General features: G+C 38.8%; 1 protein-coding gene across 9 annotated transcripts in view; it reads left to right on the forward strand.

Moving 5' to 3' along the window:
* The first annotated feature begins 19 nt into the window (after positions 1–19).
* invs (inversin) overlaps positions 20–16,362 on the forward strand; it is a 33,144-nt gene continuing 16,801 nt past the window's right edge. For 3 of the 9 annotated variants that reach the window (XM_086077325.1, XM_086077332.1, XM_086077333.1), the window contains exons 1-5: positions 20–168; positions 1,032–1,134; positions 10,978–11,077; positions 11,536–11,702; positions 14,839–15,012. In XM_086077325.1, coding sequence (XP_085933451.1) covers positions 1,132–1,134; positions 10,978–11,077; positions 11,536–11,702; positions 14,839–15,012 — 444 coding nt within the window. In that variant the 5' untranslated portion in view covers positions 20–168; positions 1,032–1,131. The other 6 variants (XM_086077329.1, XM_086077330.1, XM_086077331.1 and 3 more) reach the window with 6 other exon arrangements.

Genomic DNA, 16,362 nt, shown 5'->3' on the forward strand with positions numbered 1-16,362 from the left:
GTTTTGTGGGAACTGTAGTTCAAACACAAACACAAAACATGGACCCTTGCTAGTTAAAAAACTACAAACATGGTAACAATTGAAAGTTAATGGGAATTGTAGTGTTTTGTAATCATTACAGCAAACGGGACGCCCTGGAAGAAAAGTTGAGCGTTTGGGCATTCAAAGGTAAACATAGCATTACAGTAACATAGCTAAGTGGATTATTTAATGGAATGTTAGCAGGTTAATATGACGGACATTTATACGTGTCACTTATTGGTTTGATCTTTTATAGACTTATGACAATTTTCATTGAACGGGACGAGTTGCATCATTTTAACGTGGCTTTTTTTGGGAAACTTTTAAAAACTGTCCTGAATTCGAGGTCGTTTTGTGATGCTCAGCGTGAAAATGCCTGATGCTTGTCAAATTTAGCACCTCAACAGTCTTGATGTTATGGAGTACACTTAGACACATTTAGAGGCAGACAGTAAACTTGCACAAAGTTGACGTGTCTGTTTATTCATTACAATTAGTGTGTTTAATTCGAAGGTGGTAGCACGGTGACAAGTTTGCATGTTCTCCCCCATACTGTATACTTGCGTGGGTTGCATACTGGTAATCCAGCATCCTACCACATTCCCAGAAACATTCATGCCTAATGAGGGCAAGTACGATGGAAAATGGATGGATGGAGGTCCAGGGTGGGTAACCAACTGTGCTCAGGCGGATATCATGAAACTCGTCATGTAATTATAAAAACAAACATCTCAGAATAATTGTTCAGAAATTTAATGTGGCTTACATTTTTTGCTGTCACTGATTGGGAACAGAACCTAGTACACAGGTCAGTAATGTATACATTTTGTGATTTTGGTGAAATAGTGCTTCCCTAAACCTGTAAAGACTAAGAGTTTATGAATCATCTTAAGAGTATTTATTGACTGTAGTATTACAGTCTCACACAGTAACAGTGTCATTCTGGCATTTCATCGTGTGAGCAGGTGGGCTTTCTCAGTATTTGATTGATCCTCTTTCCTGTTACCCAGCAGGATGAGGGATCAGTACAGTTAGGGGGCATGGACTCGCACCCAACTATGATTAACTGACCTGGGAAGCATCTGCTGAAGCACCCCTTTCAATGCAACTATGGTAAGAATCGCTGACACAAAATGAGCAACAGTGCTCTTATTTTATTTTGTGGGTTGACATCCTTAAAAGTCAGTGGTTAGTTATGGGATTGCCGGCCCTCTCTGATGCCAGATTGGATTACTCTCCCAAGAGACAAAATCAGTCAAGACTATAACAAAACCTAATTATGTGACCTGTTACAGCCTAATTGTTAAGGAGATTAACTAGAATGTTGAATTGAATCCCTGCATTAATATTTGATGGGCTCAAGCTGTCTGTTGGGGGTTCACAGTGTGTGAGCGACTCACAGATGGAGAAGTTGGAAGATTTATCTCACACGCCCTCTTTTTGTTGTTTGTGTTACATGTGATGTGGTTATAATTGTTTTTTTTATAATAAAGGAATTTAAAACATAGCTTTAATATGCAATATAAAAGTAGATTAATAACAATCAAGAATGGCAACTTGTAATTAGCGGAATTAGATCGTTTCAGACACAGTGTTAATTAGATTGAATACACTTATTCAATATCTACTCTGATGGTTACGTAATGTAATCCCCTATCAAGGAACTAATCACTCTTAAATAGATAAAAGTAGAATTGTAACGTGATACAAGGCTTAAACAGTAGCAATTTTTTTTTTAATCTGACATATAGCTGAAATTAGCTTTTGAAGACTTTCTCGTTATCATTTGTACACCAGTTAAAAACTGCCACTCAAGCCATTCTTAAATTCAGGGTAGGCTAGTAATATTTGTCCTAAGTGGATATTATTAGTAATCTTGTGCCTTCTCTCAATATATTCATTCATTATAGTCATTTTAAAGCACCCTCACAATTCTTCTCTTTTCAGTTTTCCCGTCTTTACCATTTCGCATTGATTTTTTTGTTTGTTTTTCCAGCTGATTATGTCCCTCTACTGTGATTCGCCGGTGGGCACGTTGCTCTCTGCACTTTAATTGGACATTTAATTAGATCACAGTTTTAGTCCAATTAGACTCCGAGGTGTGGGGGAGAGGGAATGGAAGGGCGAAGAGGAAAAAGTCCCCAAGCTGATCTCGGTCTCCCTTCCTCTTTCTCCTTCTTCATCTGTCTTTTTCTGTCTGCCACGCCGTCCCTCTCCCGTCCCTCCTGAGGGCTGCTCATTAGTGATATAATGGGAGGACACAAAACACACAGCTCCCCCTTACTCTCCAAGTGACTCAAACAGCATCTGAAGCACACAGTCACGAGGCTACGGGGACCTTTGCGACTCACTTTTGTACACATCTTGTGCTTTTCTTTTTGTTTAATAATATTCGCTGGCAAGCTAAATCCATGATGTTACAGGCAAACTAGTTTATGGTCTGAGGCTTTGATTTACACTGCTTGACAGGCTGCCACTCACCGCAGTATTGACCTGCAAACGCAACACAAACATCAACAACATGCCGGGCAGAACACGTATCGACTCAGTGGAAAGCTTCAGTATGATATCACAGCACCTCACGGGGCCCGAGATCAACTTGATTACCAGTAACGCTAATGCATGTGTCACTCAAATGCAAGCCTATTAGTTTAAGCTTCTCTTTAGTTTTGACCTCTCCAAGAGCACAAAAGAGAGTTATTGTTTTGATCACAGTTTATTTGTCACTTAATTAGCAAGAGTATGCAAATATCACCCTGACAATCTTCATTTAGCTTGTAATTTAAAAAAAAGTCATATAATCTATAAGCCAATTAATTTTAATGGTAATGTTGTAAGATTAGTTTGAAATGATGTTTAACAGTTTTTGATATATTTGCAGTTTAAATTACTATTATCGGTAATTATAAACAAAAACATCTTCTTTTCGTAGGATATCAGTTGTTCATGATTTTTCACTGCAGGGTTTAGAGTGGTTTACCTGAGTGCCACCTTAAAAAACTGTTGATCTAAAAAAAAAATAGTATAAATTATTTTTTTATTTTTACATTTTTATTTTTTTAGATAAAATATTTCAAATGAATTAACGATTTATATTTAAAAATGAGTAATTAAATATTCAAAAGTTGTCAGAAAAAGAGACGAAAGGGCGATGAATACGTTTTTAAGTGTTAATTTGTTAAATGTACAAATGGGTAGAGGAAAAACAGAAAATTACAATAAAATGTCCATGAAATTGCCAAAAATGTCAGAATTGAATAAAAAATCCTGAAAACAAAATGTTCAAAAATTTACCCCCCAAAAAGTCGGGAAATGTATTTATTTATTTATTTATTTAAAATAGCCATAAAATGTCCAGAGAGAGGCAGAAAATGACCATAAATATGTCCATACAATTTCCAAAAATGTCAGAAATTTGACAGAAAGTGAGAAAAGTCTAAAAATGTATGTAAAACAAAGTATGAAGAAAAAAAATCCCAAAACGGAAGAATAAAGGTAGAAGAAAATGAATCTCAAAGCATTGGATGTTGCATATTTTTGTGTTATGGCGCATCTCTAATTAGCTCTTGGGCCCTCAGTACATGAGTCTAACACTAACATGCTGCTTTGGTCATCACAATGTTCAAATATTTTGCGGCTCCAGACAGATTTTTTATTTATTTGGCCTAAAATGGCTCTTCTGACAGAAAAGGTTGCAAACCCCTGCACTAGTGGTACTTGTACCACATTTTTACCATCACAGCTGTATACTATATTGGCGATGCTCTTAATTAAGGATTGTAACAAGATTTTACGTAGATTTTACCCACGCCCCACAATGGAAAATCAGATCGATGGAAGCAAATTCAAATTATACAGTCCACTTGTGTGTCCGCAACCCTTTTCTAGCACGCCTCCTGCAACCATGGACCAAGATTATAAATGAGTTCTCAATCATTCTTTATCAATTAATCATTGCATGCCCATTCCCAAAAGTGACCGCCCATCTGTTCGTAACGTCTTGCATCATCCTGACAGAGGAAGTAGCATTCGAACGAACAAACAGATGGACAATACAGATACTAGTGTACAAGTGTTCCCTTTTTGCTAACAGTTTTGCCTTGGCTGAGGTCTGCTTTACTGAGTTCTAGTTTAATAAGTACTGTTCCTAACGTGTAGCTCTAAGCAAAAACAACAATGTGCCTCAGTGGGCAAAAACGCATGTAAACACACACACCCAGATGTATGCGGATATGCACACACTCCGTGTCTCAGAGGGCACAAGTCAATCTGTGTGTACCTCGAGGAGTCTCCTGAGGTCATCCTCCTCCACAGCGTCCCTTCACGCGCACACACACCCCTCAGTTCCCGCTCTAGATCTGCATGTATTGGACCGACAATGCGGTAGGCAGGGGTGTTATGGCCACAGGCATCACTACCTGACCCCCTGCTTTGTGGCTGTTTGACTGACAGCTGTGGTCCCGCCTAATTGCATTACCCTCCCAGGTGATTGGCTCACACCCGGGGGGCTCATTTGTCAGGATGCATCGCGGTAATGATGTAAATTAGCAGACATATATGTCACTCAGCCTTCTAGCGCCCTGCTGATTGGCCCCGCTGTGCTCGCGGGCCCGGCCCCCCAGCCGAGGGAGTCAGCTCATTGGTCTTTGGGGATCGAGGATGTCCCCCAGAAATAGGGCTTTGCGGTTCGGGCATCCCTGTGGGCTAATATTATCCGTCATCCCACCTCTTTACCTGTCAGTCAAATCGCAGGGACGGATCCCTGCAGCTTCTATCTGCTATCAGATACACACCCGCCCCTAGAGAGCCACGTAGGTGGTATAGGCACCTTTTAAGAGCCTCGTGTTGGCGCAGGCCCTAAACTGTCAGAAAATAGGCTTATATAAAAGTGTGTGTGCGTGTGTTACCTATAATAGAGCGAAAGGCCACAGGCTTCTCTGCCGTTTTCCCACTGCTTACCCAGCGTGCCTTAGTTTTGTCCTCTATGAAAACCAGACTCCTTCACAAAGCTCAAACAAGAGTGAGACAAACATATAGACTCAAATAGACACACACGCTCACACACTTTGGGTCTACCTTGTGTGTGTGTAGCACACCTGTCGAGTTTTTAAAAGGCTTGAACAAAGTGTAGCTTCTTTGTTAAACTTGTTGTATTTACACAGGAGGGATTATGAATAAAGAATAAATAATGTCAGCATCAGCATGAATCGATACCCTTACAGATAAACAATCACTCGGCCCGGCCCTCGGCCCGTGATCAATGCTTTACTCTGAGTTATTGTCTTCATATTAACAAGTGAAGTGCTCCCCGAGGAACGCGTGTGAATGGGAAAATGAGCCCGCCGCAAAGCTCTCAACAGGACCCGGCCGTTGTTTTTACAACCTCCTTTGTTTGAGTCCAGACGCGCCATCTCAAAAGCCTTTTTGGACAATTTTGGATTCACTGTAGGTGTTTCCAAAACACTCGGGTCCTCATGAAACTCTAATTGCCTCCTCTCACTGACCTGAATGTCCCTCACATCAATTGACTTTATCGATGCGTGTGTCCCCCATGTCCGCGGCAGTTGAAATTCAGATTTTATTTTTTTTGTATTCCCCTCTCGCATTTAAGATTATTCATAAATCAATTTATGTGTTTATAGTAGCAGCTGGGGATGTTGATAGTGACTCGGAGATCAAAATAAGTCAAGAAAAGTCAAAAGTAAGTTTTAATGAGCTCCTGTCATAGTGGAAAATAATCAGTTTGATACCAGAAGCATGAGTAGACTTCATATTGAGAAAAGTACAGTGCTTGTTTTTTGTTCCTTGTCATATAAAAAAATTCGCAATAACAAATAGGGGATTGGAAATGAGATAGGGGAAGTCAACCTAAAAAAAAAACTTTACAATAATATGTTCTTTGCAGCTCTACTAGTCTAAACACGTTATTCTGATTAATCTTGCATTTGTGGAATGTGAATGAAGCAGCAAAATCGACCCATTTGTATCTACCTCAGGGGGCGGCCATTTTGTCGCGACTGAAAATGACATCACAGTTGCTCAGGAGCTCAGGTAACGACCAATCATGGTTCAGCTTGCAAATGTCGCATGCCCAACTCAGAAAACATGAGCCATGATTGGTTGGTCTGAGCCCATAGGCACTGTGATGTCATTTTCCGTCGACAGCAAGTGGCGAAATTGCCACCCACTGAAATGGATACAAATGAAACAAGTTGTCCATCAATAACGACCATATTGGTCATTTTACCATGCACCAAAATACAACGAAGTATCACGTGTTGTAGTTTGGCAATTTCTATCGATCATTTTAAATAGCGAAAACAATACAAAATTGAGACTCGAACCCGGCTCGTCTGGTCGGAAGACTTAACGTCTAACTTACTACAGTCTAGTAATGATCCTAGTGTTCATTTTTTGTGTTGACATGTATGTCAATTCGCCGTCACAAACTAATGGTTGGAGTTAGGATGAGGCTTTCAGTCAGGTTGTACAGTACATGTTATGTCTTCACATGGGACACTAATGGTTGAGATTAGGAAAAGGCACAGTGCGGTTGTACACCCTTACAAAACATGTAGTCAACACCAAAACAATCACTGGACAAATAGCTCAGTCAGATGAACACTCGTCTTCCGACCAGATGGACCGGGTTCGAGTCTCAGTTTTGTATTTTTGCGCTATTTAACATGGCCGATAGATGTCGCTTAACTAAAACACGGAACACTCGGTCGTAATTTGGCACTTTTTCAAAACGTATGTGGTCGTATTTATTGGAGGACTGTCTCTACAAATGGGTGGATTTTGCTGCTTAATTCATATTCCACAAACACAATATTTTAGACTACTTGGAGCACATTTTATTGTAACAACATTTTTGGGGTTGACTTCCCCTTTAAATGCTATTCTAGCAGATACAGAAGCATCAAATTGTTGGCATTGTTTTAGCTAGGCAGAGTTCAAAGTAATTGGTCAAAACATTATCTATTTTTAACAACAAACTACTTGTATCTTTCTTCGTCTATCTATGCAAGTGACTTATAGTGACAGACAGAACAAATTAATGATATTCTATTAGATGACAGAAAGTATATAATTGACACGTGTGTCTACTTTTTGTGACACATTTGTTTGATGTTGTGCCGTGAGATTTTTCTAACTTAAAATGTGTGCCTTGGCTCAGTCAGTAAAGGTTGGGAATGACTGCAGTAGGCCAGTGTTTGTCAAACTGTACCTGCAAAAACAAACTTCATTTAAAAGTCTACTTTTCCCCTAAAAACTGTGCGGTGCCCATGTGATGCATTGTGGTCCTCTTTCACCATTTCACCAGTCGTTCTGGTTCTATAAAAGGATTTTGGTAATTGATGCTGTATTAAATTGAAAACTGGAAATCTGAGTGTTTCATCTGTTATGAATGCACAGTTGCTATTTTGGGATATTTCCGCACGTGTTAGACATTAGAATGTGCATTGCTGACTAATCGCTGTCAATTAGCGCTACGTTTAGATGTTTGTGGTGGATTTCAGTAAAAACCCGGTAAATAAAAACAATTCTCAGGGCAAATAACTCCCCCGTGACACGGCACATGTGCCAAACACACAAGATGATTTACTTTTCATTCAAGGTTGTAAGTCTCCTAATGCACCGCTCGGGTTAAGCGTGAGAAAGCAAGGAGGTATGATGGGTAATTGCCGTGCCGCACGCACCGTCGGTAGGAGCTCTTTTTACGAGGTGGCAGCAGGGATGCAGGATGAGATGAGAAGCTTGGAAGACATTAGATTCTTCTTCTTTACTTTCTTCAGAACTCACGTTTCCCTGCCAAAAGTTGCGAAAGTATTTCGATGATGAAAACGTCAAAACCTCACACGGTGGCATGGGTTGGGTGAGTGCCGCAGGCCTCTACTGTATGTGTTTAGGGGCAATGATTGATTTCTATGTTGTACCCCGCAGGCTTTGTCCCATATCTCTTGGTGTACACACACACACACACACACACACACATACACACGCAGAGCGGAGCATGTTGCAGTATTAATGAGACATTAATAAGACATGAGGAGAGACCCCCCTCTTACACGCTCGCACAGGGATCACGCCTCGACCCACCAACCCACCCCTCACTCCCCAGCTGCTTCCTGTCTACAGATTACCCAGCTTTCACTGGGCTCTTGTTAAGTGGGGCCAGGAAGAGATTTAACCCCCTCAGCGGGAGCACACACACACACATGCACGTTCACTCTGTCAGAACACATCAGCTTGCCAATAAGTTATCAAAATGTCTTCATTTTGGACTTGACAGCCTATGTAATGTCAGGTGTTCATCTGGATTAAATGATCATTTTAACACAAGAAGAAAAAGCCTGTATTTGTTATTATTCAATTAAACCAGGAGTGTGCTGTCGGGGGAGGCAGATGAAAGAGTAAAAACTAAAGAAATAATCAAATAAACAAATAGAATTGCTTTCAATTTTAGTGCTCTGGTCTGTGATTTACAGTAGGCTTAAATCGGGGGTCTGCAACCTGCGGCTCTGGAGCCATATGTGGCTCTTTAGTCACTCTCTGTGGCTCCCTGTGGATCTCAAAAAAAAAATAGTAGAAATTAATATTTTTTTATATACCAGTGTGTATATATATATATATATATATATTTTTTATTTTTTTTTATTTTTTTTGGGGGGGGGATAAAATATCCCTTGAATTCATAAATGATTTTGATTTTTTCAAACGAATAATTGAATGTTTAAAAAAATGTATTCGCTCAAATTTAGAAGTTATAAGAGACACGAAAGGTAGATGAAATAAAAAAAAATTACCTGAATCTAAAAATGCCCAAAAAGTGACCATAAAATGTCCAAAAAAATGTTAGAGGAAAGGCATAAAAAAGCTATAAATTGTCCATTAATTAAATTCCCCAAAATGTCAGAAAATGTAATAAAAAAAAAAAAAAGGCATTTGTCGGTAAATGTTAAAAAAGTAACAGTAAAATTTTCAACAACAAGAAATCCTGAAAATTACCATAAAGTGTCCGCAAAATAGTCAGATTTTTTTTAAAGAAAAGTCAGGAAAGAAAATGTTCAAAATGTCCAAAAACAAAAGAAGTAATCCTAAAAATTAAAAATGTACACAAAATTGCCAGAAATTTGTTGCAAAAAATGCAGAAAAAATGTCCAAAAAATAGCCATAACATTTTCCAAAAAAGGAAGAAGAAAGGCAGAAATTACCATAATATATCCATAAAATTGCCCAAAATTTCAGAAATTTGACAGAGAGGCAGAAGATCTAAAAGTGCATGAAAAACGTAGCATGAAAAAATTAAATCACTTGGGCCCTCAATATATTAAACTCACACTAACACTGTTTGCTTCATCACAATGTTTAAATGTTTTGCGACTCCAGATAGATTTTTTTGTAATTTATTTGGCCTAAAATGGTTCTTTTGACAGGATAGGTTGCTGACACCTGGCCTATATTGCTTTTTATTTTATTTTTTCAATCATGTGGGCGCATAAAAACTGACACTGCCTTCCAAACACTTTTAACATGTACACAAATTTTCCATTGTCAGGCTAATGCATTTGCTATTATTTGCGTTTTGTTTTTACCGGTAATTCCGTTGAGCGCAAATAACTGCGTATAAAAAGCGCGAGGTGAGGCAGACAGTATTCTTCCTTACTGAAGGGTGCGTACACGAGCGCGCAGGTTAAATTTGTTGCGCATAGCCAAATATGTGTGAAAAGAATACTGATTTGACCAGTTTTTAATGTCAGGTTGCTAGTACAATAGCAAATATGACACATTTTTTTCTCTCTCTCTGCCTCGCCAGCCATGAACCTCGCTGACTTAAACACATGCATCTTTTCAAATGCTGACCATATGCCAAGATACAAATACTGTGCCTCTGAATTAAAATCATCATACATGACGTGAAGCAACTTATCAGCAAATCTAGCAAGACCTCAGCCACACCACTTTTTTTGTTTTGTTATTGTTGTTACACTTATTCCAAAAGAAGATCCAGCCTTAACAAGGGATTTTAAGAAAAAGAGTGCGAAAATAATGTTCTGACACCGTCTGAACATTTTGTTCCTGAGACAATAAGTTACTTTGGACAATTTTTGTTTTGCTTTCACGCACACAGCAAAAAGTAGGCTTAAAAGGACAAGGAAAAAAGTAATGAAATGAGGACTATATAGCCAATAGAACAGGAAAATTTAACTTGGCAAGATTTCTTAAAACAAGTCTACATAGCTTACCTCAAAAACCTCCACCAATCTCTTAAAACAAATGTGCTTATACTATCTATAAAATTATTATAGTTCCTATTTTAAGCTAAACTTGCTCATAATCAATAATAAAATCTCAATAACAAGCTATAAGACCATATTAAAGTGAACCCCAAAAAGGCTTGAAGAAAGTTAATGCTCTTACACAAAAACTGCCGAATTAGAAAAAATATATCTTTGCAAAAAACAGGCATATTTAATCCTGGTTCCATTGCAGTTTTTGCAGTGTGTGAGCTCAGTTTCCTGGAACACATAGTTTAAAGCAATGTTTTGTTTATAGTACCTGAGCACTGCTTGTGTGCAAAAATGTCAAATCAAAACCGTAGTGAGTCAGCCAATCAGCCCCCCGTCCATCCTATAAAAAATTACCAGGATGAGTTTCTGTGATGGAAAAGGGCCTCGTAACTTTATTACATTTGCGTGGGACAGCGTTGCTTTTAGGGTTAAGTATTTGCGTAGCTTCTTTTTAAACTTCTATCAAAGGTGAACGTTTTTGTTTATCTTGTGGATGATGATTATTGTGAAAATTCAAGATGGCTTCCATGCTTAGAGCTAAATAATATCTGGGAGAATTTCCTACACATTGGTCAACTCTTGATAAGCAAGATTGTATATGTACAGGAAATGGCTACAGGTTGACTTGTAACTTGTGACCTTATGTGTGTTTGTGTTACAGGCCTCAGCACCGTCTGGCCCAGGCGCCGCCCCTCTGGGCTCGCAAGTTCACGCAGCCGCTGTCAATGGCGACAGGAACGCACTGCTCAAACTCATCACAGGTAAATAACATACAGTACAACTCGCTTGAGGTGCATAACTGTGAGGAGGCCAAAAGTCCAGCTCTTGAATTTTTTTTTTTGCGTGATCGGACAAAAACTTACTCAAAAAGGAGTTTTTTTTGCTACCTATACAGACGAGTGCTTTCACATTAGTATGTAATACCGGAGTGCTTTATTGATTTCTGCAAGGAAATTTTGTGCAGAAAGGTCGAAGGTCAAGGTAAGCCCCAGCAGAAAACACATGCGGCCAGTACACAATGAGGCTTTCGCACTGCAAAAAAAAAAACTGTAGATGCTCACTTCCTTAAAATGGTCAATGATACCTTGTGTTCAGATATTAAAATATAAATATGCACTGAAGAGTCACACGGCGGTAATATTTTAGCTAATAAGTGCATTCAAGGCCCCCCAGATACCATCATCGATTCATTTGTGCATGTGTCTATTTGTGCATATAGCAGAGCCAGTCCTACGGGACCGCGAGGATCAGTTTGGCCGCACCCCTCTCATGTACTGCGTGCTGGCTGATCGCCTAGACTGCGCAGAGATTCTGCTAAAGGCCGGAGCCTCAGTCAACAAGACCGACCACAGCCAGCGCACGGCTCTGCACCTCGCCGCACAGAAGGCACGGCCTCCACTGACCCCCGCACGCACACTCTTACGCGCACACACATTGGCGTTGCAGTCAACAGGTTATGGATGTTTCACCTCTTTGCCAAAGGGGGCAAGGTCGGTCAAATGCTGGTTGTTTGCACATGAGGCAAATTGGCATGCTTTGAGCTTGTATTGAGTGCAACTGACAAAGTTTATCTACTACAATTTATAATACAAAAAAAATTTGCTTTGCAAGTGAGCAACTAAATGGACCAGGTTGGGGTTCGGTGGAAAGAGGGAGGCCACTGCCCCCTAGTGACTGTATGTATCACCTCGGGGTTACTGGGAAACAAATTAATAGAGAATGGGAATAACCCTGAAAGCATTTCATGCATTTACTGTAATCATCTTTTATAGGGCAAGGAAGCATGTTTGGTCAATTAAGTCAAAATGAATGCCACAAGCCTCTCTACAAGGCAGTAGAAGCCAATCAGTGAATAAACGGCAATGATAATATGGTAAAGAAAATGTTCTAATTAAATATAGAGAAAGAAAATTGAATCATAATTATCAGGATAATTATTTTTCGAAATGATGTCTCATACCTTATTAGAGTACTTTTCTGATGTTAAAAAAGTAAAGTCAAAAAGGCACTTGAATGTAAAAACTATTACATAAAAAATGTAGGCAAAAACAATGTCTCTACCTACTTATTTAAATTTATATCAATAACAAATAGTTACGATATTTGTAATGATGAAAATTTTAGAAAACAAAATGAAATGAACCCAAATGGATATTTAGCTCAAATGTGTGAAAATTTAAATGGACAACATATTTGTCACTATCACATAGTAGAACCATGTAATTTCCTCTAGCCAATCAGTGAATAGCTGTAATAAAAAAATATTATTCAGCTAACATTAATTTGTGTGATACATTGAGGCGGCACATGTGACCCCAGGGAACTTTTATTTTTAAATCATAGCAGAATAAAGTGTAATTGCACATCCACTGCAGAAGGTGGCAGTGGTGCTCTCATTGTCAGAGTGTTATGTCATGTCATGTAATCTGTTATGTATATTTGGTTTATTGAACATATGTTCAATAAAGTAAACCAAACCAAATGTCAGGTTGTCAGTACACCTGGAGATAACATTCCTTGCGCACTCTCTGACAATGCCATGCCACTGCCACCTACTGTCGTGGATGTGCAATTACACTTTTTAAAGAAAAAAGTTTTATAGACAAATCACAATATTTATTGATGCGGTAAATAGTTACAAAAAAGAATTGAAAATAATTAAACTCTTATATTTTTGGATTTGAAATGTAATTTGTGACACCAGTCTTGGAACTTTTCTGACAGACGTCATATTGCAAAGCATTGTCTGTGAAAGGTTTATGGTTGAGTGAAATGGAGTTCACGGATATTTCAGTGAATTCTCGAAACAGAAGACAATCTTTTTAGCAGGTGCAACTATGAGATGTGAATGTGAATTTCCACTCAGCGATACCTTTATTTGTTAGCATTTTTTATGATATGTCATGATTTTGTCGAAGAATGCGGTAGTAGTAGCGGTAGTAGACTATTGGCATGTGCGTGCACATGTGGGGATGATAGTGACGGGGGGCCCTGTCTCTTTGACACAGGATCAATAATTGGCCAAGACAGCCAGAGAGGCCAGGGATTACGGATCTAATTGGACTGAGAATAGGGAGGACAGGAACGCATACACACACTCTCTCGGTCGAGATGCATGCTCACACACAAGATAGATCCGTCAGGCTGTGGCTTTGAGGCGGCACCATGGTAAATATACAAAACACACTCACGTGCGCAGGGCCATGCAGACACACAACCCAGGGTCCCGTGAGAGCTGTTAGCCAGTACATCACTCAGGAGGCCCTGGCTGGATACCATCCAAACAGAGGATGATGATGGTAATGATGGCGAGGGGGTTGGGCGGCAGATCTGGTGTTAACTGAACAGCTCATCACACACAGCAAAATGAGAGAGAACGAAGATGGATGACCTCTGAATTGAACAAGACATGTATGGGCCTGGGTGTGTGCGTGCCATTACCTTTCTTCACCACTAATTTTAAAGGGGAAGTCAACCACCCCCAAAAATGATTGACAGTTTAATGTTCTATGTAGCCCCTCTAGTCTAAATACGGTATTTTGGTTCATATTTATTGCGTTAGTGGAGTATGAGTTACGCAGCAAAATCCAGCCGTTTTTATCTATATCAGAAGGCGGCCATTTTGCCACTTGCTGTCGCGTGAAAATGACATCACTGTTGCTCAGGTCTCAGGTAACAATCACAGCTCAGCTTCAAAAACAGGTGAGCTGTAATTTGTTGTTGCCTGAGCCCTGAGCAACTGTGATGTCATCTTAAATTGACAGCAAGTGGCAAAATGGCCGCCCCCGAGATGGATAAAAACGGATGGATTTTGCTTCATAACTCATATTCCACAAATGTAATATTAATCAGAATGTCATGTTTGGACTAGTGAGGTCACATATACCATTTTATTGTCAAGCAATGTTTAAGCTGATTGACTTACCCTTTAACTCATTCACTGCCATTGACAGCTATAGACGTCATAAATTCATTTTAACTATTTCTATTAGTTTAACATTTTTTTCCACTTTTGTTAACAAGAGTATGAAAACCTAGAATTGTTTTTGTACATTTAGAGCAGATATAAAATTTGTGATTAATCGTGAGTTAACTAGTGAAGTCATGCGATTAATTACGATTAAAAAAAAAATTTTTAATTGCCTGACACCCCTAATTAAAAAAAAATACAATACAATATATTTTTCTTTTTTATTATTATTATTATTATTTTTATTATTATTATTATTTTAAAAATGTGGGGCGTCAGGCGATTAAAATTTTTAATAGTAATTAATCGCATGACTTCACTAGTTACCTCACGTTTAATCACAAATTTTATATCTGTTCTAATACAATAAAATTATTCTAGGTTTTCATACTATTGTTAACAAAAGAGGGAACAATTTTAAACTAATAGAAATAGTTCAAATTAATTTTTGACGTCTATAGCTGTCAATGGCAGTGAATGAGTTCATGTGTGCTGTGATCTCATGTGGAGAATATTGCTGAAATCAGGTTGTGGGGATTTTATTCGTTACAGGGAAATGTTCGTTTCCTCAAGCTGCTGCTGTCTCGACATGCAAACTGGCTGCAGAAAGATTTGGAAGAGATGACCCCGCTGCATCTCGCCACACGACACCCTTCTCCAAAAGCCCTCGCATTGCTGCTTAAACACATCGGACCCGGCGAGGTTGATACACAGGACAACAACAAGGTATAGTGAGGGGGGAAAAAAGAAAGAAACCTTGAGAAGGGATCACAATTGATGTTCAGATTTTCTAGTCCTAATCAAGAGCCTTGCTAGAGCATTTTTTACTCACTGTAGACTTTTAATACTAGACAAGTGAAGACCCGAAAGCAGCCTGTTACAATCGTTAAGGTGAAACGTAACAAAAGCATGACCTATTGTTTCTGCATCTTAGCAATATTGGGAAGATGACAAACGCAGTTCTCTTTTTGTGCTGTTTCGCATTTACAAACCATTTTTTTCTGAATGATGATCAAGAATTCTTTCATCAATCTTTTCAAATTTTGAATTAGTCTTGAATATCATGTTAAATTATTAACTATGAGAAAATCAGTTGTGTACTCTCCAATAAAGTTGATGATGATAAGGAATATGTGCAGAAAATGCATGAGTAAAAGGTGTGACGGAAGGAAAGAGGTATTGAAGAAGGGTGGCAGGAAATAGGTTTAAGCAAAGGAAGGATGTAAGGATGCATGAATAAAAAGCGTCTCTGTGGGGAAAAAGGGAAGGATGGAAGAAAGGAGGTCAGGAAAGAAAAGGAAAAAAAAGGTTGGCTGGAAAGAGGTCAGGAAGGAGGTAGGGGGACTATGAACAAAGAAGGAAGGCAAAAAGTACTTTTCTGCGAAAGAAGGATGGAAGCATAACAAGCAACTTTTAGGGAAGTAGAAAAATAAGTCAGAAAAAAAGTGTAAATAAACACACCTACTTTTTGCCCACAGTGTATATCAAAATGCTCAATTTTAAAATACAGCTTTCAGGTGCAAATTTCATATTCATATATTATTTTCATATATTATGATCCGTGGTTTCTGGCTCCATCTTACAATTTGATAAACAAGAAACCACCGAACCCGAGGTAAAACAACTACTTGCCAGGTGTCAGTAATTAGTCACACACTCACGGGCACATTCATTGCGGGCACACTTTCGTGGCCTCTTGCTGACCTGCTACCTTGCTTACCCCAGAAAAGCAGGTTATTTGTAATCAAGATTTAAAGACATAAAGGGATACTTGACTCATTGAGCCATTTTCAGCTGTACAAAGTTAATATTTTGTCCAGAATTAATTTGATGACGGCATTATTTTTCATGTTCAATTAACACGTTTAAAAACACATTTTGCCTCGCACCGGGTTTGGTCATGATTGGTCGTTACCTATTTATTCAGCACAGGTGATGTCATCTTTAGTCAACAGCAAGTGGCAACATTTGTTTTTAATTGTTCATGAAAAATAATGAAGTCACATTAATTATAGGCAAAATATGATTTTACTGTTGAAAATGGCTCAATGAGTCAAGTATCCCTTTCATTTTCAT

The sequence above is a fragment of the Leptonotus elevatus genome, chromosome 6, assembly GCF_054856555.1.
Source record: "Leptonotus elevatus isolate MCC_2025b chromosome 6, RoL_Lele_1.0, whole genome shotgun sequence".
Taxonomy (NCBI): Eukaryota; Metazoa; Chordata; class Actinopteri; order Syngnathiformes; family Syngnathidae; genus Leptonotus; species Leptonotus elevatus.